Source organism: Elephantulus edwardii, unplaced genomic scaffold (genome assembly GCF_000299155.1).
Source record: "Elephantulus edwardii isolate Elephantulus edwardi_28Jun2011 unplaced genomic scaffold, EleEdw1.0 scaffold00061, whole genome shotgun sequence".
NCBI classification, from domain to species: Eukaryota; Metazoa; Chordata; class Mammalia; order Macroscelidea; family Macroscelididae; genus Elephantulus; species Elephantulus edwardii.
Window position 1 is genome coordinate 16,963,099 of NW_006399811.1, and position 22,745 is coordinate 16,985,843.

General features: G+C 42.0%; 1 protein-coding gene across 1 annotated transcript in view; it reads left to right on the forward strand.

The window, feature by feature from the left end:
* Positions 1–1,205: 1,205 nt before the first annotated feature.
* The window catches only part of LOC102862545 (uncharacterized protein C1orf21-like), a 210,115-nt gene continuing 188,575 nt past the window's right edge, over positions 1,206–22,745 (forward strand). The window contains exon 1 of the mRNA XM_006887760.1: positions 1,206–1,409. Within this exon, the coding sequence (XP_006887822.1) occupies positions 1,316–1,409 (94 nt within the window). The 5' untranslated portion in view covers positions 1,206–1,315. The remainder of the gene's footprint in view (positions 1,410–22,745) is intronic.

A 22,745-nucleotide genomic window follows, 5' to 3' on the forward strand; every position in this document is an offset into this window, starting at 1 on the left:
TAGATGAAATGTGAAAACATTATACTGACTGAAATGAGTAAGACCCCAAAAGACAAATGCTATATGATAATGCTTCTATGAAATATCTAAACTTAGGAATGTAGGAGAAAACTGGGGGGGGGGGGGAAGAAGATATTTTACTGTAGATTAAGGATGGGTGGCCCATTCAGTAGCCTGGTGGCAAGAAGCTGTGCTGCAATCCTAAAGGCACGTAGTTAAAATCCACCAGTTCCTCTAGGGGAGAAGGATGGGGGCAGTCTCCTTCTGTGCAGTTGACTGTCTCTGAAAACCCGCTAGAGGGTCAGCTGTGGGTCACGTCTGCTTCTGCTGCACTCACAACAGCAAGGGTGAGTGGGGAGAAAAATGGGAACTTGATGCCTGTGGTTACTCAGTCTCGACGAATTATTAGATTTCTGTGTCACTGGGTGTTATTAGTGCTCTTAGGAATAAAAATTGGTTGCCATCAAGTTAGCTCTCATTCAAGGGAACCCTTGTGTGCTGGAGTAGAATTGCACCCCATCAGGTTTTCAGTGGCTCACCAGGCCTTTATCTGAGGGATTCTGGGTGGGCTAGAACCTCTAATCTTTCATTTGGCAGCTGGGCACACCACTGTTTGTACCACGCAGGGACTCTTAGGAAAATGGGTGGTAGCAGCTGTGGAAACACACACAGTTCAGATGGTTGCACAACACTGTAATTCACTCACTCATTGCTGTCAAGTTGGAACCAACCCTTAGTGGACCCTTAGCAGGTGTTCAGAAACTGTAAATCACACAGGATGGCTTGTCCATCTCTTTCCCAAGGATCTGCTCAGGGACTTTTTAAGTTAACAGCACAACTCCTTATGGACTACCCCACTAGAGTTCAGTGGCTATAATTAATGCCACTGAAATGCATGCTTTAAAAATGGTCAGATTGGAAATTTTTGTATTTATATCATATTTGTCAGTGTTTTGTTGTGGTTTTTTGTTTGTTTGTTTGCTTGTTTTTAAAGTTTGCCCTTGAGATGTTTTTCTGACAGCTTGTGTCCTATCTGAATAGAAATCATCTGGTGGGCCCTGTCAGCCTGGGCTCCTCCTGTCTCCCACACACTGTGCTGATCCAGGCAGGAGTTGTAACCCTCACCGAACGATAGACTAAGGCACAGGTTTTGCTGGGGTCATGCCTCCTGATCTGGCTTTCTCTTCTTGCAGGTGCACACATCCTGACCAACTCAGCAGGAAAGTGGATTTTTGGGTTTAAAGACAAGACAATGTCCCCGTGCCTGTAGAGATGATTTGCAGTTCAGCCCGGCTGAAGCTGACCGAATGAGACTATGGGCTGTGCCTCCGCCAAGCATGTTGCCACTGTTCAAAATGAAGAGGAAGCCCAGAAAGGGAAAAACTACCAGAATGGAGATGTGTTTGGCGGTAAGTTGTTTGGAATTGTGCTCTTCACCTGTTGATTCTGGACCTTTCTATCTCCCGGGAGTAAAGAGTTGTAGTGCTCCAAATACGTATGGTGCTGTTGTGGAGTGAACAGGAAAGGAGAGCTAAGAGCAACGAGGCAGATTGCTGCCACTGGATGATAGAACCATCATTTTTGGTTAGGAGGCTTTGGCAAGGTTCAGAGCAGTTTTCGTGAAAGAGTTACCCTTTAAATGGACCTGGAACAATAGGATTGAAATAGGTTTATGGAACAGCAGCCAGGGGTAGGGAAATATCTACCATGGGAGAGTTCTCTTGCTGACAGCGTAGGGATTTCTAAGTGTAGTGTCTGAGGAATTAAAAGTGAGAGAATGGGCTATTTTCAAGTTCACAGAGGGTTGCAAATGCTGCCACAGTGATCTTTAGAGGCAAAGAGGGTCAATGTTTGTCTCACATACTTTGGGCATGTTGTTAGGAAGTCCTTGGAAAGAGAAAGACAGGAAGATGCGCTCAACAAGATTGATTGGCAGACACCAGTGACTGCAGCCTGTCAGAAATGATAAGGATGGCGTGGGATAGGACGAGGTTCAGATCTGTGGTTCAGAGGGTCGTAGTTGTCTCGATGGCAGCCAACAACAACAACCGCACTCTTTATCGCAATTACAAATTTCTATTTGTAAAATCATCAGTATGATGAATATAATAATCAGACCTTCCAAGAGATGTCAAAGTGGCTTTAAAATCTCTAGTGCGGAGGCCACAAATAGCCAACCTGTGGCCACATGTGGCCTTCAGAGCCATTTCTTTACACCCCTCCAAGAATTTTTAGATAAAAAGAAAGGCTGCCTTCAAAATTCAGAGTGTTTTCATAAACTCCTAAATTTCTAGCATCTCTTGAAAAGCCAGAAGATCTGGCAGTGCTGACTCTTTACTGGGGCTTCATTCAGGGAAGTGAAGTTGCCCTGTTTGTCAGGCGGTAAACGCCAGTGGACCCTCTACTGTTCTCCATTAAGCCCTGTTCAGTCATTTCTGTTATTGGCCTGGCCATGTGAAATGGCCTTATATTGAGTTTGTTCTTTGGAGGACTAATTACTGCTCTGATGAAACATGGCCGTGAGTCCAAAATTCCAGTCAGAACTAGTCAGATAATGCCATTTCCCCTGTATTACTTCTGCAATAAAACTTCTTTGTCATTTGCATGGCAGTGTTATTCATGAAAGCACCTTTTTATCTCTTACTTGATAAGGAATGTCTCTGATGCAGTGTTTACATTGCAAGACTGGAGTTACATCATCAGTCACCATAAAACAGTTTGACTGAGTTTTTCATTCCTGCTGTGGAATGCAGTAGATTGGTTGTTTCTGTTCACTGGAGAAGAATAGAGAATGCTGTGGTGAGGGTGCTGTAAAAGGAAAAGGCAGCATGCAATGATTTTTATTAGACTAATAAATTCATTACTTTAATCAATTTTAATTAAAGTTATGAAACAAATATCTATAAGTGATTGAGTGGAAATGTAATATGATTTGTAAACTTGTACTCAAACAAACAGAAATTATTGAAAGACGACAGTGAATGACCATACCTAGGGAGGAGGTTTGGGTTATTTTGTTCTATTTTAAGAAAATGCATTTGTTGCCTGGAACAAATTTGTTTCTTGGGGTGATTACCTGTGGAGTTTTATGAGGCAGTCGCACGAGGAAGAACATCAGAGAATCCAGATCTTTGAAACCACAGTTTCTGGAATGAGAGTGAATTAGAATTTCTGGTTTGAGTCATTGCAGTCAAGCTTGTAAGAGGAAGCAATGTCACATCAGGGATTCTATAAACTAACTTCAGGTGATTTCGGTGTCATTTTCAATCAGAAGTGACTCATAGCTGACCCTCCTATGAGGTTTCAGAGGCTGTAAATCACTGGGGAAGAGATTGCACATCTTTCTCCTGTGAAGCAGCTGGTGAATTTGAACCAGTTATCTTTGAGTTGGCAGCACACCTCCTTTCTATGGAGCCACCAAAACTTTTTGTTATAGGAGCTGCCATTTATGTAGCCTCCATTCTTGGTCAAGGATCCCTGGTGGCACACTTGTCAAAGCATTTGGCTGCTCATCTAAAGACAGGTGTTTGAATCTGTTGGCTGTTCCATAGGAAAAAAGATGAAGCAATCTTTAGTCTTCTTTCATAATGATTTACAGCCTTGGGAACCCAGTGGGGCAGTTCTCTATCCTGCTGGGTCATTTGATGGCAGGGAATTTGTTGGATTATTCTGTGCCAAATTCTGTGAGCTGTTAACATTCATTTTCTTTACATCTCACGTTCTTCTGATGAATTAAGTGCCATTACCCCAGGTTCAGATCTGTTCATAAGGTCACTGTGAGTTGTACTTGAATCCACTGCACCTAACAACAACGATAACCCCAGGTTTAGATGTTAAGAAGTTGAAGCACAGAGAGGATGGTTTAATGTTGCTCAGCAGTGCAAGCTAGAGAATCCAGATCACTTAGCCTCCAAAGTCCACAGCACTTTCTTCGTGTGGTTTCTGGATGCCTTGCTGTCTCCCATTGGACACTCATTCTTAGAAGGTCTGTAAGGTGTCTAAGGTCTTGTGATAAATACTGTGGAAGTATTTATGCAGAGGTAAATAATGCATAAACCTTTCCCTGTAGGACCTTGTAAGAGGATGAGAAGGTGTTATGAAGCAGAATAAACCAAATTTCAAAAGGACAGCCCTACACCATGACAGAAGCCAGGGATGGAGAGACAGCCTACTGAGGCAAAAGCAGAACCCATTTAGGAAGGTGACATCTGAGCATCACCTTAAGGACTGGGAGAATCTACACCCGCTAGGAAAAGCAGGTGAAGGTTAGATGAGGAAAATCTAAAGTAATGTGAGACGTATTCAAGAAATTAGAAATGAAATGAACTAAATGGAATATGAAATACAAGAGGGAAGGAATTGGCCAAAAAAGGAATTTAGAGTCAAATTATGGAGAACTCATGAATACCAAATTACAGTCTTTTGAGAGATCATCTTGGGCTGGAAGAACAAGATTTTATAATACTCAATATACTATACTAACACAATCAACTCTCTTGGCACTAGCAGTCAGGAAATCAAATGATGAATTGTATTGGGGAAGTCAGCTGTCTTTCCCAGACCTCTCTAGAGTACTGAAGAACAGTGATGTCAGTCTGGAGTCTGAGGTGCTCCTGATCCAGGCTATGGTCTTTGCAATTACTTGCTATGCATCAGAAAGCCAGACAACCACTAGAGATGATAGAAGAATTGATGCCTTTGAGTTGTGGTGCTGGAAGAGAGTGTTGAACATAATGTGGACTGCCAGGAGAATCAACAGGTTAGTCCTGGAGAGGGTGAAACCAGGCTGCTCCCTGGAGGCAAGGATTTTGAAGCTCTGTCTTTTATACTTTGGGAATGTGGCCAGGGAATACTAGGCCTTGGAAAAGGACATCATGCTTGGAAGGGTGGAAGGACAATGCAGAAGAGGAAGACCCCAGATGAGATGGATGGACATAGTCACTGAAGAAATGGGATTCGGTCTGTCGGAGATGATGAGATTGGTTCAGGATAGGGCAGAGTTCAGAGCTATTGTACATATAGGGTCATTATCAGTCACAGACGACATGATGGCACATACAAACAACAACAGCAGTATACTTTGTTTGGCAGTGAAACTACCTAAGCATCTCTTTCTAAAGTTAGTCACAATTTGAACAGCCAAAAAGAGTCTTCTGTGGCCTAATATGCCATATGTACTTTGTAAATGATGGCAAATGAGAACCAAATATCAAACCCAATGCTGTTGACTTGATTCTAACTTATTTTTGAGGCTGTAAGTATATGATGTTTCTTCTACTGGGGCAGCTGGTGGACTTGAACTGCCAACCTTTTGATTAGGACCCCAACATATAACACATCATGCCATCAGTACTTTTCACCAATTCGTAGAGGAACCTTGAATTTTAGTTAACTATTACTGTGTGCTTAACAACCTCACTATCTCAGTGACTTCTAATATTGTGATCCTAGGTTGTGTCTCTTCTAGTCCTTCTGGGACCAGTGAACTAATGGGGTGTGTTTTTCTTTTCCTGGAGGGCAAGAGTGCTTGTAGATATATAGGATGCTTCTTCAGCTTGAGCGTGGAGCTAATCCATGGCCCCTTGTACCTCCTTTTATTGACCAAAGTGAGTTGTCTGAACAAGCCCAACCTCAGGAGGCTGAGAAGTGTATCTAGTACTCATGGGTGTACCACAGTCCATCAGTTGAAAGTATAGGTGAAGGAAAGGTTTAACAACTAACTGTGTCTACTACAAACCAGCCCAGCCCTTGCTGTCTCAGTGACTCCATATATTCTGTGCTATTAAAGTACAGTTAGCCTCTGCCAGTGTCTTCTTGGAGCCCTGGATGGTTAAAGAGCAGAATGATAACCAAACAATTGGAGGTTCAAGCCCACCCATAGAAGAGACCTTGTGATCTACTTTTGGAAAATCAGTCATTGAAAACATTATGGAGCACAGTTCTCTAGCACACATGCAGCCACTGTGGAATGAGGCAGCTGTGTTTTCTTTCCTTCTTTTAGTTTTTCTTTGACCTACAGATACTCATGTTGAAGTTTCATTTATCCCGACATAAACTTTTGTAGGCTTTTGGCATTGTGTTGAATACAAGGAGGGGAATAGTGTTACCAATCAAGACAGGGGTTTTTTTGGTTGTTTTTTTTTAAGATATATATATATATATATATATATATATATAAAATTAAATTTTATTGTTTAGTTACAAAGTTTGTATGCAGTGTTTCTCCACACAGGATCTTCTCCATTTCCTTTGCCCATCCCTTCCTCCACCCATCAGATTGTGTGACTGTATGATTAACCACCACCAACCCACCACCACCACCCCCACCCATCCTAACCCCTCTGCTCTCTCCCTCCTCCCCTTGGATCCTCATACTCATTCTACAGTAATGGTCTTATACAGTATTTATCCTTATGAGAATGAGTTAGTTCACTTAGCATAATGCATTCCAGTCCCTTCCAAGTTAGGTAGTGATTTACAAAATCATTAGTTTTGCATGCTGCAAAATATTCCAGTGTGTGAATGTACTGTAATTTCTCAGTCCATTTGATTATGGTTGAATGTTTGGGCTTTTTCCATGCTCTTGTGATGGTGATTAACACAGCTATGAACATTGGTGCACAATCTCTGTTTGTGCCTCAGTTCTCATTTTCGGGAAGTATATGGAATAGCTGCGTCATATGGAATTTCTATGTTCAGCTTTCTGAGGAAACTCCAAGCTGCCTTCCAAAGTGGTTGTACTACTTTACAATCCCACCAACAGTGTATTAGAGTTCCTGTCTCTCCACATCCTCTCCAACATTTATTGCTTCCTGTCCTGTTAAACTTTGCCACTGCTACAGGGTGAGATGACATCTCATTGTGGTTTTGATTTGCATGCATCTCTCTTCTTGCCAATGATTTTGAGCATTTCTTCATGAAGACAGAGGTTTTATCTAGTTTTGGGGGCTATGAGTATAGAATTGCCAGAGTCCAATATGAACGTTGTCACCATTTATCTAAATGCTCCTGACTTATTAGGGAAGGTTCTGTTTTTATAGATTTATTTTTTATTTTTTAAATTGCTTTGTATAAATCCCAAGACGGCCACAGATGAATGACGGATCAAGTTACTTTTAACGATTTTAATCTTTTATCACCCATTATTTCAGTTATGTCATTTCAGTTATTTATTACTGTATCACACCTCAAGAATATAAGATCCTTTATATTAAAGCATTTCCTACTCATATCGACCCTATAGGACAGAGCTTTGTGAGCCTGTGAATCTTTATGGAAGCAAAGTCCCACATCTTGCAGAACAGCTAGGGCCTCCAAACCATGGATCTTTTGGTTAGCACTCAAGTACTTAATACCCTGCACCACACTCAGAATAAAAACTTTTAAAAAAGGGCTTTTCAAAATATTACTAGTTGCCATGGGTCAGAGCTGACTTGCAGAACTGACTGTGGTCCTTTGAATCATCAGAGTGACCCAGCCTTTGGATTATCAGCACAGCTCCGTGTGGATTATACCACCAGACTTCCCTCCTCAACATACGGGCCTTGAACATACAGTGATGTATTATTTCTAACTATGGTGTGGGTTGGCTAAGTTCACCTGCTTGTCTTGGCCAAGCTCAGTCATATGAATGCCTCGCTGTCCAAGATGGCTTCAGGCCCTCATCCATGAGACCTCTTTTCCTTTGGGTAGTGAAACTTCTCCCATAATGGCCAGCTTCCAAAAGAGGAAGTGGAAGTTGCCAGACCTCTTAAGACCTGGGTTGGGAGGCCCAAGAATGCCACTTTTGCCTCATTCTGTCCATCAAAGCAAGTCATAAGACAAGGCCTGATTCTAGGGCAGCATAAAGGTACTCTATCTCTTGATGTAAGTCAGATTTGGAGAGGGGCAGCAGCTGCTGGGAGTGGAAATTAGAACTGAAATATACTCTGCACTCCAGTGGCATCTAACAACATCAGCAACAATGTATTTCTACACCGGCCAATTCCCTTTTATTTCTCAATACACTCCTCTGTTTTTATAGAATACAGTGACTGCATTCACTTTAAAAAAACTGAAAGTTTAAAAGAATTTTAGAAAATAATATTATTTTGCTGTTGCAGGGTTGACATCCTGTGAAGCATGACATATTTGGGAATGGCGCTGAAGGATGTGCCTCAGAGTGTGTGTACACACACGCGCTCCATCCTTTTTACTAAAGGTGTTAATTTAATTTCATAGCTTCTAAGACATGCTGGAGAGTGTTCATAAGCAATGTGAGTTGTTGGGGTTTTTTTTCACAAATGGTAATTTCCCTTTATACTGAACAGTTTGGTCTCTTCATTGATTCTCTGGTTATTTCAGAGCCTGGGCCTGTAAATGTGTGCAACAGGATGATAGGAAAACATCTTACTATGGTCAGTGGGAATTTAGATTCCTCTGGATTTTGGAGAGTAGGAGCTTTATTAATCACTTTTAATAATCCATTTTTACCTACATTTCCCCCCCCTTTAACTTTAAATATCAGTACATAAAAAATTGCAAATCTAAAGTTCTGCCTCACACATTTGGCCACTTTGGATGTGAAGGCCAGGAGGCTCCATCTCTGGATTGGAATTTTCCTTCCTGCCGTGGTCAGTGCAGATGTGCATAGTGGTCAGCAGATCAGCAGAGGTCATTCAGAGGACAGCTGAGCAGATTGCCAAGACCAGCTTGCAAAAAAGGAGTGACCAACCAGTTCAAGTTCTCATGAACCAGTTAAGCAAGTTCTCTGGAAAGGAGAATGCTTATTGGAGCTCTTTGAACAGTCATTGCTTTGACTGTTACAGTGAATGTATAGGACTGATTGAGGGGTTATTAGGGAAGTTAATACCATATCAAAACCTGAGATAATTATCTCTTCTGTAGCTCAATTTCAATTGGAGGAAGGGGAAAAAAAGCCCTATTTATATTGATTTTCCCTATTAGCACGAAGATAACCACTGTTCTTTCAGTAATATAGACTGTGAATCCAAACCATCTTTGGCTTGTATGGTTAGTTCCCAAAGGGAGCTCTGGTGGCATAGTGGATAAGGAGTTGTGCTGTCAGCCCAGAGGCAGAAGGTTTGATACACCAGCTGTTCAAATGGAGAAAGATGGGAACTTTCCTCCAATGAGATTTATAGCCTCTGAAAACCCACTGGAGAATCAGCTATGAGTTGGCTCTGACTTTACAGCACACAACAACAAGATTAACAATAAGTTCCAGGTCCTATGAGTCTTCATATTTCATAGAATAACTTTTTTGTAAACCCTATACCATGGACTGCTAAGAGAGCAAACAGGTTTGTCCCGGAGAGGGTTAAACCAGGCTGCTCCTTGGAGGAAAGGATTGTGAAGATTTGTCTGACCTGCTTTGGACATGTTACATGGAGGGATCAGTCCTTGGAGAGGGACAGCCATGCTTGGGAGGGAGGAGGGACAGCGCAGGAGAGGAAGACCCTTGATGAGATGGATTGACTCAGTGGCTAGGGTAATGGGAGTAGGTGTGTCAGAGACAGTAAGATTGACACAGGATAGAGCAGGGTTTAGGGCTATTGTACACAGGGTCACTATGAGTTGCAGGCAACTCCAAGGCACATAACAACAACAACAACTACTACTACTACTCTTCTGTGTTTTGCGAAGACCTGCTTAGTACTATTAGAAGTTATGAGTGCTCTTCTGAATGTACTTTATTTGTTTGTATATATGGAATCTCTCATTTCTGTTTACATTATACCTTATGAGCTGGTATGCTTTCTGAAGACAATGTTTCGGAGGTGTTGAGAGGATAGAAGAGTCAGGGAGCTGATGGCAGAGAAACTGTTCAGAGACTGTGTTGGATGCTGGCTGTACCTTCTCCTTCTAGATGTGTCGAGGCCTTGATGATACCCAGTTTGATTTAAGGATCACTACAGCTAGGTGTTTATAACTGCTCCCTTAAATGGAGACACTTAGATTCAGAGAGTAGATTCTGGAATGGTGTTTTAAAATTGAGTTGAAAAGAGCAGTGGTGAAGCAAGAAAGTGATTGATTTTTTTTGCTTGAGTTCAGTATTACTATATAGCTTCAGTTAAGTGTTGTATCCTTGGCTGCACAAATGGAGACTATACATCAGGGTGTGTGTGTGTGTGTGTGTGTGTACATGCACGCGTGCATGCACACACACACACGTATGTTCATGCTCACACATTGGTGGTTGTGTTATGCCAATCTGTTACCCGTCTGAAATCATCTAGTGATTTATTCACAGTACTGTAAAGATTGAATAAGATCGTGCATTAGATTTGTGCAGAAATTCAAAGCAGTTGGAAGCAAAGCAATAATTCCCTGTTTCTTCCTTTAATAATTTCTGGCTGCACAGAGTAAAGATGAATGAAACATACCAATGAGGAACTCCGGGGATGTGCTGCGTTGTGTATTGCCCTGGTAACTAAAGGTGAGCAGTTTGAATACACCAGCAGCTCCGTGGGAGGAGGATGGGCAGTCTCTTCCAGGAAGAGTTATTTCCTTGGACACCAGTGAGTGGTTGCCATGTGTCAGAAGTTCAGAGACAGTGGATTTATTGTTGTAGTTTGGTGTTTGGGATACAGTAACAGAGGAGGAAATGTTTGTGGTGCTGTCCAGTACAGTAGCCACTAGCTGCAAATGGCTACTGAGCTCATGAACTGTGGCTAATCCAAATGGACATGTATTCTGAGTGGATCAGCGTTACACAGCCCTCTCAGTTCTGCCAGTTGTGGTGTCTCCCCCATCAGTGCAATAAGCTTGGGCAAAGGCCCTCAGCTCTAGTCTGAGGGGCAACAGTGCCGGTTCAGGTCTGTCTCACATCTGTCTCTGGTTCTCTATCACATCTGTTGCTGTTGTAGTGTCTTGATCTTGGGGGAGTCTCTGGCCTTGAAGGATGTGCACTGTGTTCTTCTTGCTGGTGGTGAGTTTCCCATTTCCTGACACTGAATCTGTTTGTTTTAAGCCTGCTGGGATGTCAAGCCTGACAATTTCCCCCAGTAATCTACACACCCTGTTTGCTCGCTGCAGCCCCAAAAGGTGCTACTTCGCCACCCAGCCATGTGGCAGACGTCAAAGCTAATGGCTTGGCAAGCCATTTTGAACAGTCTACACAAGGAAGAGTGGTTCCCTGGGCCATTCTGATAGGTGTTTGCTTTGACTACAGAGAGATGGCAGTCCATGTAAGATTAGCATTGTAATGTGGTGGTACAAAGTGCCAGCTGACTAGCTGGGGTTTGAGTCCAGCTTCACTGCTGGTGTAGGCTTTGACAAGTTAGCTAACTCTAATTGTATCTAAATTTCCTCACATATAACCTAAAATAGTCTGATGGGGAAAACCCAAAAAAACCCCCCAAAAACACAGGGCACCTCGGTGCCAGAGACTGTAAGGAGTTTAGCTACTAACTCAGATACTGCCTCTCTGGTGATTCAAATCCACCAGTCGTTCTGTGGGAGAAAGATGGTTAGTCTCCTCCTGTGTGACTGACAGCCGCTGAAAACCTGCTGGAGGGCCAAAAGGAGTCAGTTCTGACTTCACAGCAAAGAGTTTTTATACGAGTTGTAGCTCGGAGTTTAGTAATGGTGTCTGCCTCTTCCCATTGGGAGGAGGATTAAATGATTCTATAATGGAAAAACACTGAGAAGGGCAAATGCCTGGTGTAGAATTAGCATCCATGCATTATACGTAAATAGGGGTAAATGGGCTTGAGTAGATTGGCCCATCCTCCTCACTCTTCTGCATCACCCCTCTTCCCACCACATCATGCTAGGTGCCCAGTACATGCAGACTTTACTCTGTAATATTGACTTCTATTTGGAAGTTTTCTCTGTGTGTATGTGTGTGTGTGTATCTGTGGTGGCCTAGAGGGTAAGGAGTTGCATTGCAACCCAAAGATACGAAGTTGTAATCCAGCAGCTGCTCTGCAGGAGAAAGATGAGCTGTCTCCTTCTGTGCTATTTACTGCCTCTGAAAATTCTCTAGAAGGTCAGCTCTGAGTTGGTTTCAACTAGATGGTACATAAAGTACATACTGAGAGAGAGAAAGGATAGAGGGAGTGGGGAGGGAGACAGAGGCAGAGAGAGCGATCTGATGGCCTAGTAAGGAGCTAGGCACAGCTCCCAACCCAAAGGCACAGTTTGAATCCAGTACTCAAGGGAAAGATAGCCTCTCTCCTGTACAGATTACAGCCTCTGTAAGCCTGATGAAGGGTCAGCTATGAGTTGATTCTGACTCACATAACAACAACAATAAAAAATATATTCCCCCCCCATTAAAATTGTTTTCTGTAACAGACAGTGAAGTAATCAAGAAATGCCCTAAACTTTTTGTATTTGGGAAGAAAAAAAGTGTTTTCCAAATGCAACTTTTCTTTTCCTTATCAACAGGCATCATGACCTTAACACTGGATATAGAGATGAGTGAAAAATAAGATAATTGTCATCTGCTTTAAGACAGAGCCCTCCTGGCCAACGGAAATATGAAGAAATGCTCCAAATCACTGGAAATAAGAGAGATGCAAATAAAAAACCGCAATGAGATACCATCTCATGCCAGTAGCACTGGCAATGTTTAGTAGGGCAGCAAGTAATAAATGTTGGAGAGGATGTGGAGATATAGGTACACTGTTGGTAGGATTGTAAAATAGTATAACCACTCTGGAAGGCATTTTGGTGCTTCCTTAGAAAGCTGAACATAGAAATTCCATATGACCCAGCTACTCCAGTGCTTGGAATATACGCCGAGGAAATGAGAACTGAGGCACAAATGGAGACTCATACACCGTGTTCATAGCAGTGTTATCACCATCACAAGAACATGGAAACAGTCCAAATATCCAACCACAATCGAATGGATTGAGAAATTATGGTACATTCACCTGATGGAATGCTACACAGCATGCGGAAGCAATGATTTTGTAAATCACTACCTAACTTGTGAGGGACTGGAGAGCATTATGCTAAATGAACTAACTCAGCCCCATAAGGATAAATACTGTAGAACAAGTATGAGGATCCAAGGGGGGAAGGGTGGGAATAGTAGGGAAGGATGGGGGGGCATTAATCATAGAGTTGGACAATTTGATGGGTAGGGGTGGGATGGGGTGAAGGAAATGGGAAAACTCCATTGTGAAAAGCAATGTATATGAAATTGGTAAGTAAATCAGTATAACATTTAAAAAAAAATTATTTGTAAAAGACAGGGCCATCCTGACAGCATCTTACTGTTCTTTAGTTGCTCCCTTGCACCTCCAGGTGCCTCTTATTAACCGTAGCAGTTTGTTATCCTACTTCAGCCTGAAAAGAACACACTCATTGTTGCTGCTGTTTGAATTGTCTCCTCACTCATGGTGGGCCCATGTGACAGAGTAGCACTGCCCACAGGATTTACTAGAGCATAAGGGTGACAGAAGAAGAGTCGATACCTTTGAGCTGTGGTGTTAGAGAAGCATACTGAATATCCTGTGGACTGCCAAAAGGACAAACCAGTATATCTTAAAGAAAATGCAACCAGAATGTTCCTTTGCGACAGAGATGATAAAGCTTTCTTACATAACTGGGCATGTTGCTAAGAGAGGCTATTCCTTGGACGCGGGTGTCATAGTTGAAAAGGAGGGTTGGTGAAAGAGTGGACAGCCCTCAACTAGGTAAACTGACACAGTGACGGCCTCAGTGGACTGTCCTATGTCAGGACGCATGAGGAGGGCACAGGATAGGACGGGTTTCAGATCTCTTGTTTATGGGGGCACTGTGGGTTGTACTCAACTCCGTGGCACCTAACAGCAACATTTATGTGGGCGGGGGAAATCTGGTAGCATAGTCTATAATGAGTTGTGATACCAACCCAAAGGCTTCAAGTTGCTGGTGTTCGAATCTACCAGCAGCTCCATAGGGGAAAGATAGAAAGATAGGCAGTCTCCTGTCGTTACAGTATACAGCCTCGGAAACCTGAGGAGGAATAGCTATGAATTGCAACTGACTCAGTGGCAGTTAATTTAAGGGTTGTTTTGTTTTAGTTTGAATCCTTGTGGGAGCAGACCACCAGGTCTTTTTTTCCTACAGAGCTACTAAGCAAAATCGAACAGAAGCACAGTGCTGTGTCATTTTCAACTCATTTCAAACCCTCCACTGAGTTTCCGAGGATGTAAATACTGAAGTAAGGGAACGGCCCATTTTTATACTACAAAGCAATTGATGTCTTTGAACCTCTGAGCTTTTGGTTAACAGCACAACATATAACCAACTATGCCACCAGGACTTCTTAAGAGAACTACTTCTTGTGTTGTTATGAATAGAATACCTTTGAGTCAGTCAGAATCGACCCACAGCCGACTATATGGCTGGTTTTCAGAGGCAGTAAATCGCATGGGAGAATATTGCCCATCCTCCTGTGGAACAGCTGGTGGATTTGAACTGTACGTCTTTGGGATTGCAGCGCAGCTTCTTGCCACTTGGCAACCAAAGCTCAAGAGAGTTTTTGTTGTGTGCCACTGAGTAAGATCTGACCTGTAGCTGACTCTCCAGTGGATTTTCTGAGGTAGTCAGTCACACAGGAGGAGGTTGCCCGTTCTTCCATCAAGAGGGCTGCTAGGTGGGTTCAAACCACCAACCTTTCAGTTAGCAGCTAATCACAAACTAGTTATACCATCCAGCCTCCTCCTCAGAGTACACTTCACCCTGGAGAAGGCAGTGGGCTAGCTGCAGGATGTCCCCTCCCTCACTGCTATCCTCAGTGAAAGGCACTTAGGACAGGAGATGTGGCCGAGAAGAGGCACACCCAGGCAAGCTCTGGTGCGTGACTCAGCAGGAGAGGAGGTGGAGGGTTTCCTTATTCACAGCACTTCTCAGAGTTATTTTCTTCTGAGCTGACATCACAGAATTCTGAAATTCAAGCCCACAGCTTCTTCCTGGAATCCTGGCTGATGTAAGGGAACAAAATCTGCATTGCCGTGAGCACCTGGCTGGCAGCACCAGCTGCCATGCCAGCATCTCTTAGACCTTGGACCTGTTCTGCAGAAGCCGCACAGCCTCTGCCTTTGCATCTGGGACCTGAGCAAGACTGTTCCTCTTGTGCTTCAGTTGATACTTCCTATCAAAAGCAGGACTATTTGATTCATGCCTTGAGGTTTTATAAAGCACCTTTACTTTCATTTGCTGTTATTGTGCCCACATGATAGACAAAGAAACTGAGCTTAAAAGCCATGGTCCTTTCAGTTAAACTGAAGAAGTGGTCCCCTGTCTAGACCTGGGATGTTGCACTTAACTAAAGAGGATTCCTCTCAGGAATAAGAAATCAGGGTTTTACATTTAATCTAAGCCAGTCTTTGCTCAGAAGTAAGCATTAAATGACCACTGAAGCCCAGCTCCGATTTTAAATGAGAATGTTTATATTAATAGAGACAATTGTGGTAATTGTGGCTGTTTACAGTGGACCCAAAATATAGTGTCATGGTTAAGTGCACAGCCCTACAATCTGACAAATTGGCTTCAAATCCTGACTAAACTCTTTACTACATTAAATAAAAATGCAAGGAACCAATTGACCACCACTGCTGTCCTTTCACTGTGGTGACTCTCCATCAGCTTTCTGAGGTTCTTAATTTTTATGAGAGGAGAGTGCCTGTTGTTTTTCCAAGTAACTGGTGGATTTTTCCAAGTAACTGCTGACCTTTTGGTTAGCAGCACAACACAGTAGCATTTTACCGTTTGAGCTCCTTTGTTAACATATTAATCTTGGCCAGTTACTGAGGTCTCAGTTTTCTTTTTTTTTTTGTATTATGTGAAGGATATTAGTACTTACCATGCTTTCATAGGGCTGTGATAATTCTTAAATGCACTAATATATGTGAAGTCCCTAGAATTGTACTTCATAAATGTTAGCATTTGGTGGATGTCACTTATTTTGTTGTTTTCAACCTCATCGTAATACCTTGAAGATCTAGACAATAGGCAATACTGAAATTAGTTGACTGGCTTTCGTATGTGTGACTTTTTTTTTTCTATAATTATATTTTATTAATTTTCATAAACATTTACAGAGATTTTGGGCTTCCACTCATTCATTGTTGCACTATTCTCTCTACCCTCCTCCCAGTTTGTTCTTGTCCAAATGCCACAGTGCTTGTCAAAGCCAGTTCTGATTAATCTTCTTTGTCAGTGTATCCTTTGCCATTCCCTATCACTCCTCCCTGAGAGAGACTTCACCCTGAGTCATAAGGAAAAGGGGACGGCGTATTCTCTTAGCTACTTCCTGCTGAAAAGGGACGCTGTGGGTTTCAGGGTGAAGATCTTCTCTCACTACTCTAAAGGGCCCCTTTGGCAGTAGGAAACACATAGACTATTATGGAGATTGATTTTGGAATTCAGATGCACTCTTATTGATTGTGCTTGGCTGTACATGTACATATCCTTCAAGATGTATCATGGGGGTGTTGCAACCTAGAAGACACAGATTTGACTAACAAGTTATAAGTACATGAGTCCAAAAATTATGGAAAAGTAAAAGAAAAGATTCTTTCATTGTTTTACAAACCCTCCCCCAGGTCCCCTCCACCATGCAGCCCTCGCTCTAGTCTCCTGTGATGACAGAAATACCCAGTTACATCTCTCTTTTAAACGGTTCTCTCCCTCCTCTGCTTCAGTGCAGTATACATTATTGAACCCATCTTACTCAGTCTCTCCCCAACCCCAAGGACAGTCCCATTCTACAACAGTGGCATCATGTAATATTTGTCCTTTTGTGACTGGGATATTTCACTCAGCATAATGTTCTACAGAGTCCGTATGTGTGACTTTTGAATCCTTAAAAGATTTATCAGTTAGACACACAATAATTGTTTAGTTTAGATTTTTCAATATTTTCCTAGTTTGTTCTTTCTGTTTTGACCTAGACCACCTTCCACTTCTGTTCTGTATAGGGAGTTAGTCTGAGAGAGTGTGTGTGTGTGTGTGTGTGTAAACCAGTAAATATATGTTGTTGTTAAGTGCCATCGAGTTGTTGACAACTCATAGCAACCCTATGAGTGAAAGACATGAACACTTTTATAACTTTCATCATTTCTCCAAGTACATAGAGTTTCTGGAAGCAAGTGGATGTCACTCCTGCTTCCAAGCTTATTTTAACTGGAGAGCTCCACCAAACACTGTCTACCATGGGTAACCATTATTGCATTTGGCACATTAGTGTCACAGTGTTTAGCATCACAGAAACCACGAGTTACCTGTCTAGCAAATAGACAGACCAATGCTATACTATTTAGAAGAATGTTTGACCAAAATGTGGGAGTGATGAATATGTTATGCCTAATTGCTACCAAATAATAGCTTAAAAATAATCCTATCACATAGGTTATTTGATTCTTTTTCATTTATCCATTACCAATATGTATATAAATATGTATGTAGAAGAGAGCACTATATGTGCATGTTATTGAGCATTTTTCTCCTCTTGGCTTTATCATAAGTGATGAGGATGTTTTTAGATTTGAGAATATTTCTTTGAAGGTCTAGGGAGCAGTTAATAGATAGCAGACATAGGTGATAGTCTCACTGATATAATTGGATAGATGCATCTCCATCTACTTTAAAAAGTAGCAAAAGAAACAAAGTAACAAATAAATGCAAGTTAACTACTGTTTCAACTCACATTCTATTTATTTTAAAAATATGACAATCCTAAATTTAATATTAAAAGCTGAAGTCCCTAACTCTTTTCTTGATGGTAGAAACACTCAGAAGCATCTAAGATTTCAATCTTTCGAGGGACAAAACATTAAACCATAAAAATATTATTAAAATGACAGGTGGAAGTTTTTGTTTGGGTTCCACACACCCCCCCCCCAGTTCCATATAAGAGAGACTTTATTGAGGGGTTGGGGTCATGGAGTTAGAAGGAGGCCACGTGTAGGAGGCAAAGGAGTGAGTAAAGAGGGGCTCTTAGTCGACATTTGTGGGCACAGGTTGTTGATGTGCCCACACTTCTTCTTGTGGCAGTTGAGAGTACGAGGGTACAGGTGAGCCAAACACTTGTGGCAGAGCTTGTTATACCTCTCTCTGGGTAAGCTGGCACAAGGAGAACTTGATAATGCTTCCATGCAGGTGAACCACCAGATGCAAGGGGACTCTTTCTGGATATGGTAGTCAGAGACCGTTTGACCATCCTCTAGGTGTTTGCCTGCAAATATCGGGCACTGCTGGTCGGGAGATACCTCTTACCTGGGATTTTGGCTTTGACATTCTCGACGGTGTCACTGGGTTCTACCTCAAGTGTGATGGTCTTTCCGGTCAAGGTCTTCACAAAGATCAGCATCTCTTGGTCTGCTTCCTTGTTGAAGAGAAAGAGCTGGATATTTGTATAATCTTGGGCTGCCAACTGTCTTTCTCATAATTCCAAAGCCCAGTGCCATAGCAGAATAAAATATCAGTCTGACTGTATAAAAATTAACATCTCTGCATGGTCAAGAACTAAATAAGCACATAAGCCACCATAAAAAAAAAGTTAAAAGATAAGGGTCAAATTGAGAAATGTAGCTGCAGCACAAATAATAACATTGATATAAAAAGACTCTTAAAAATCAATAAGAAAGAACTAAGACTCCAGTGGTCAAATGGACAAAGTTTGTGACCAGACAGAAACCCAGTGCTGATTCCTGGTGACTCGGGCCCTCCACTGGGTTTCTGAGCTACAGATCTTTATGAGAGGCACTGGCACATCTTTCTCCCTCAGAGTGCTTGATACAATCAAACCACTGACCTTTTCATTATTAGCTCCACGTGTAGCATACTGTGGCATTAGGGCATCTTAGGAATAAATACAGAAGGCCAGGAAGTATGCAGGAAGGCATTCAAGCTCTCTGTAATGAAAACTACACTGAAAACAAAACAAACCCCTTTCTTGTTCCTCTAATTGGCAGAAACGAGCATATGTTTCTTGCCATAGCTGGGGATGTCAAATCAGGACAATTTTTCTGGGACACAAAATGGTAATAGAAATCAGAAATTTAAATGAGTATGCCCTTTGCCCCGGCAGTCCCACTTCTAGGAATTTATCATAAGGAGATAATTGGACAAGTGTACTAATGTGCATACTCAAGGGTCTTTCTCTGACAAAACCCACGTTGAAGTATAGCCATTAAAAACTAAGAGTCACACTCAGTATTGATATGGGAAGAAGCCTACAACATGTTATTAAGAGAAGGAGTAAAGGGGTTTTCAATTTATGCTTGTAATTTTTGTCTAAAATATTTGTAAAATATTACAGAACATTAACAGTGACAGCCTCTGTGATGAAGTTGCAGGTGATTTTTTTAACTTATTTATACTTTTCCATATTTGAATCTTTGACAGTAAATAAATAGCATTCAATGCAACTATTCCTTTTGTTATATATAATGTAAATGTTTCCATCTGTGGAAGGCCAGCAGTTGTGCATCTGAGCATCAGGAAATCTGTCCCCAAGGAGAAAGCTGTGTCTGTCACTGGAACAGCCCCAGCCCAGGGCAGCACAGGAGCTGAGTGATGGCCTTGTTTGTCCAGGTAAACAGATGGGTCTCATCACTGGGCTTGTTGGTTTCATTTATAACTTATCAGTTCACAGCTCCCTACTCTGATTAGATTGTATTGGAAGGGCCTAGACAGAAAGAGATAGATAGATAGATAGATAGATAGATAGATAGATAGATAGATAGAGAAGGGAACAGAGAGAGAGGAACAAAACTCAAAAATCATACAAAAAGAATAGATTTACTGGTATGATAAAGCCTATGACTCTCCTACCTGGAAGTCTCCAGTGAGCCAGACAATGTTGCTGTTGTTAGGTGCTTTTGAGTCAGCTACGACTCAGCTTGACCCTATGAGTATCAGATTGGAACCACTGCTCCTCTTGTCTGTCTGCTGTCCTGTGGTGGCTTCCTGTTTCTGTGATCCTGGAAGCTGTGCCTCTGTCCTGTCCATGGTGGACAGGTTTCAGCAAAACATTTAGACTATGAAGCAAGACTGGCTGTCTGCTTCTGACAGAATAGGCCATTGAGGCCAGTCCTGTAAAGTAAACAGTAATCCCATCGAGGAAGAGTATTGTTATTCAGAACAATCAATGACAAGCCAAAGGACAAGGCAATGACAAAACAAATGCACTACCCAAAGGGCAGTATTTACCCATCGACAAAGCCCAGAAGGCAGAAAGGGTCAGGAAAAAAGGACAGATGGAAGTGGGGAAAGCAGGGGAGAAATGGGACGAGTGCAAACAATGCCACAAAATAAAATGTGTGTATAGATTATTGACTGGGAAACTAACTTGTCCTGTAAACTTTCACTTAATCTACAATTAAAAAAAAATTCAGAAGGAAACCTAGCCTTTGAATTCAGTCAGCCTCACTGCCGGCCTTGAGTTGCTTAACCACCCTGTAGGCGCTGAGGCTGTAAAGGTGAATTAAACCTCCTCCCTGCCTTTAAACAGCTGATAGTGGTGGGACAGATGCACAGCTAACGAAATTCAGTATCATCTGGTGAGTGATAATGCAGGAGGGTCCCTTATCCCAGGAGGTAGGGAAAGGCTCATGAAATGAATTAGGGCTCAGCTGAGTCTTAGAAAATAATGATTAGACAAAGGAGCACAGGTGAGGAACGAGTTTTAAGTTGAAAGACAGAACAAAGCCTCAGGAGCCACTGTGTAACAAGTACTAAAAGGGGCGGTGGGGAAGCTTTACCAATGCAATGGGAAAAGAACTTGAAAACAAAAAACCAAACCCACTGCCCATGAGTTGATTGCAATTCACAGCAGCTCTATAGAACCAAGAACTGCACCATAGAATTTCCAGGCCGTATACCTTTAAACAGACTCCATCTTCCTACCATAGAGTGACTGGTGGATTTGAACCACCGACCTTACACTTAGCAGCCAACACTTAGTCTGCTGTGCCACAAGGACTCCTTCTCATTAGAACAGAAGCTTTGAATATTTGGAAGTTAATACTGTAATTCTTTTTAAAAAAATCTTGGTAAGCTCACAGATAGTACTTACTACTCATTGCCCTTCAGTGAGACTTACTGATAGCTGATGCTTCATTGAATTTCTGAGGCTGTAAATTGCATTTTTCTCTTGAGGAGCTGATGGTGGGTTGGAACCACTAGAGAGGCATGGTCTTTGGATTAGTCGTGAAACTCGCTAGGGACTCCCCCACTAAAGCACAGGAACTTTAATTCTGTCAGGGACAGCCCAGTATTCATACTGATTGCTTAGGTTATCCGGGTGATCGCCCTCAATGTCAGGCTGGATAATTATGAATCCCGAAGCAATAATCCCAGAAGATGGACAGATTTTAAATTGAGATTGTATTATCATTAGAGCATGATAAAACCAGCACAGAGTATGCTGGTATAGAGTTTGCAAATGGGAATGTGACTTTATTCTTTATTACTACTGCACAGTGGAGGTGTCTCCAGAGTAGGTTGTTTGCCATATGGCATGTGTAGATATCCTTCATATGTGGTAAAGTGAGAAATTTTTAAAAATACAGACATTTTTATTGCCTTGAGTGGCAAGTAGACTCATATTCCTGCAGAGCACCCTCAAGTCGTTGCTCCAGTTTCTAGAGGGAAAGATTGAGGTGCTGTGCGAGGTAGCGACATGTCCATCACCAGGGGACAGGGCAGAAGTAGGCCTTCCTGTTCACCCTCTCCTCCTCCTTTGACTTCTCCTCAGCTCTTAAATGTTTCCAGTTGAATAGCTTATGATCATAATTTGGAGTCACAGTTTAATTGTGTTCCTGATAACAGCATTCTATACAATAAGGAAAATTGCTTTAACCAATTAAGTTGTTGTAAAATGACTAGTGTGTTGCTGCTTTTTTTAAAATAGTTTGTGTATGCATGTGCTTGTTTATAGTTTGCTCTTCGGGATCTAGGGCTTGTCTGTCAGTTTATTATTGTGCTGCGGTGGCTTGTATGTTACTGTGATGCTGGCACCACCAGTGTTTCACATACCAGCAGGGTCACCACGGTGGACAGATCCCAGCGGAGCTTCTACACTAAGACAGCCTGAGAAGCAGGCCTGGCTATCAACTTCTGAAAGAACAGGCTTTTGAAAATACTATGAATAATAGAAGAACATTGTTAGGTATCATGCCTGAAGATGAGTCCCTCAGGTCAGAAAGCACTTTAAAAAAAAAAAAAAAGGAGCAACATCATGCAGGGAAAGGTAGAAAGAGAGGGAGAGGAGGGTATTCAATGAGATGGATTAACAGTATCTACAACAACCAAGATGACACCAGGTAGAGCAAAGTTCAGATCTGTTGTTCATAATGGTTGCTGTAAGTCACAATCAACTCAACTTTAAATAACAACAAAGTAATTAACGATCCTGTTAGCAGTATTTGTTGACTGACCAGTTGCAATGTTCCAGTTATTTTATTTGAGTATATGATTTAGAAAGAGGCACTGTGAGGTGCATCCAAAAGAAATAGCCAGCCTGTCCTTGATGAGTTTGCCTTGTTTAAGAAGAGATAACATTTATGTACAGGGATTATTTAAGCAAGAAATAAGAGACGTGGAAACTGTGGTAAAGTGCACCTTTGAATGTCCATTTTCACACATGACCTTGAGTGCTGCAGGCAAAGGAAATAACCATTGTGTGGGTGAAGAGAAGAGTGATAAAGGAGAAAGAGTGGCAGCTGACTTAGATTCCTCTGTTTAAGATCCAGCCAAGGAGTTGACCTTTCATTGGGTACCTGCAGGTAGCAAGCTAA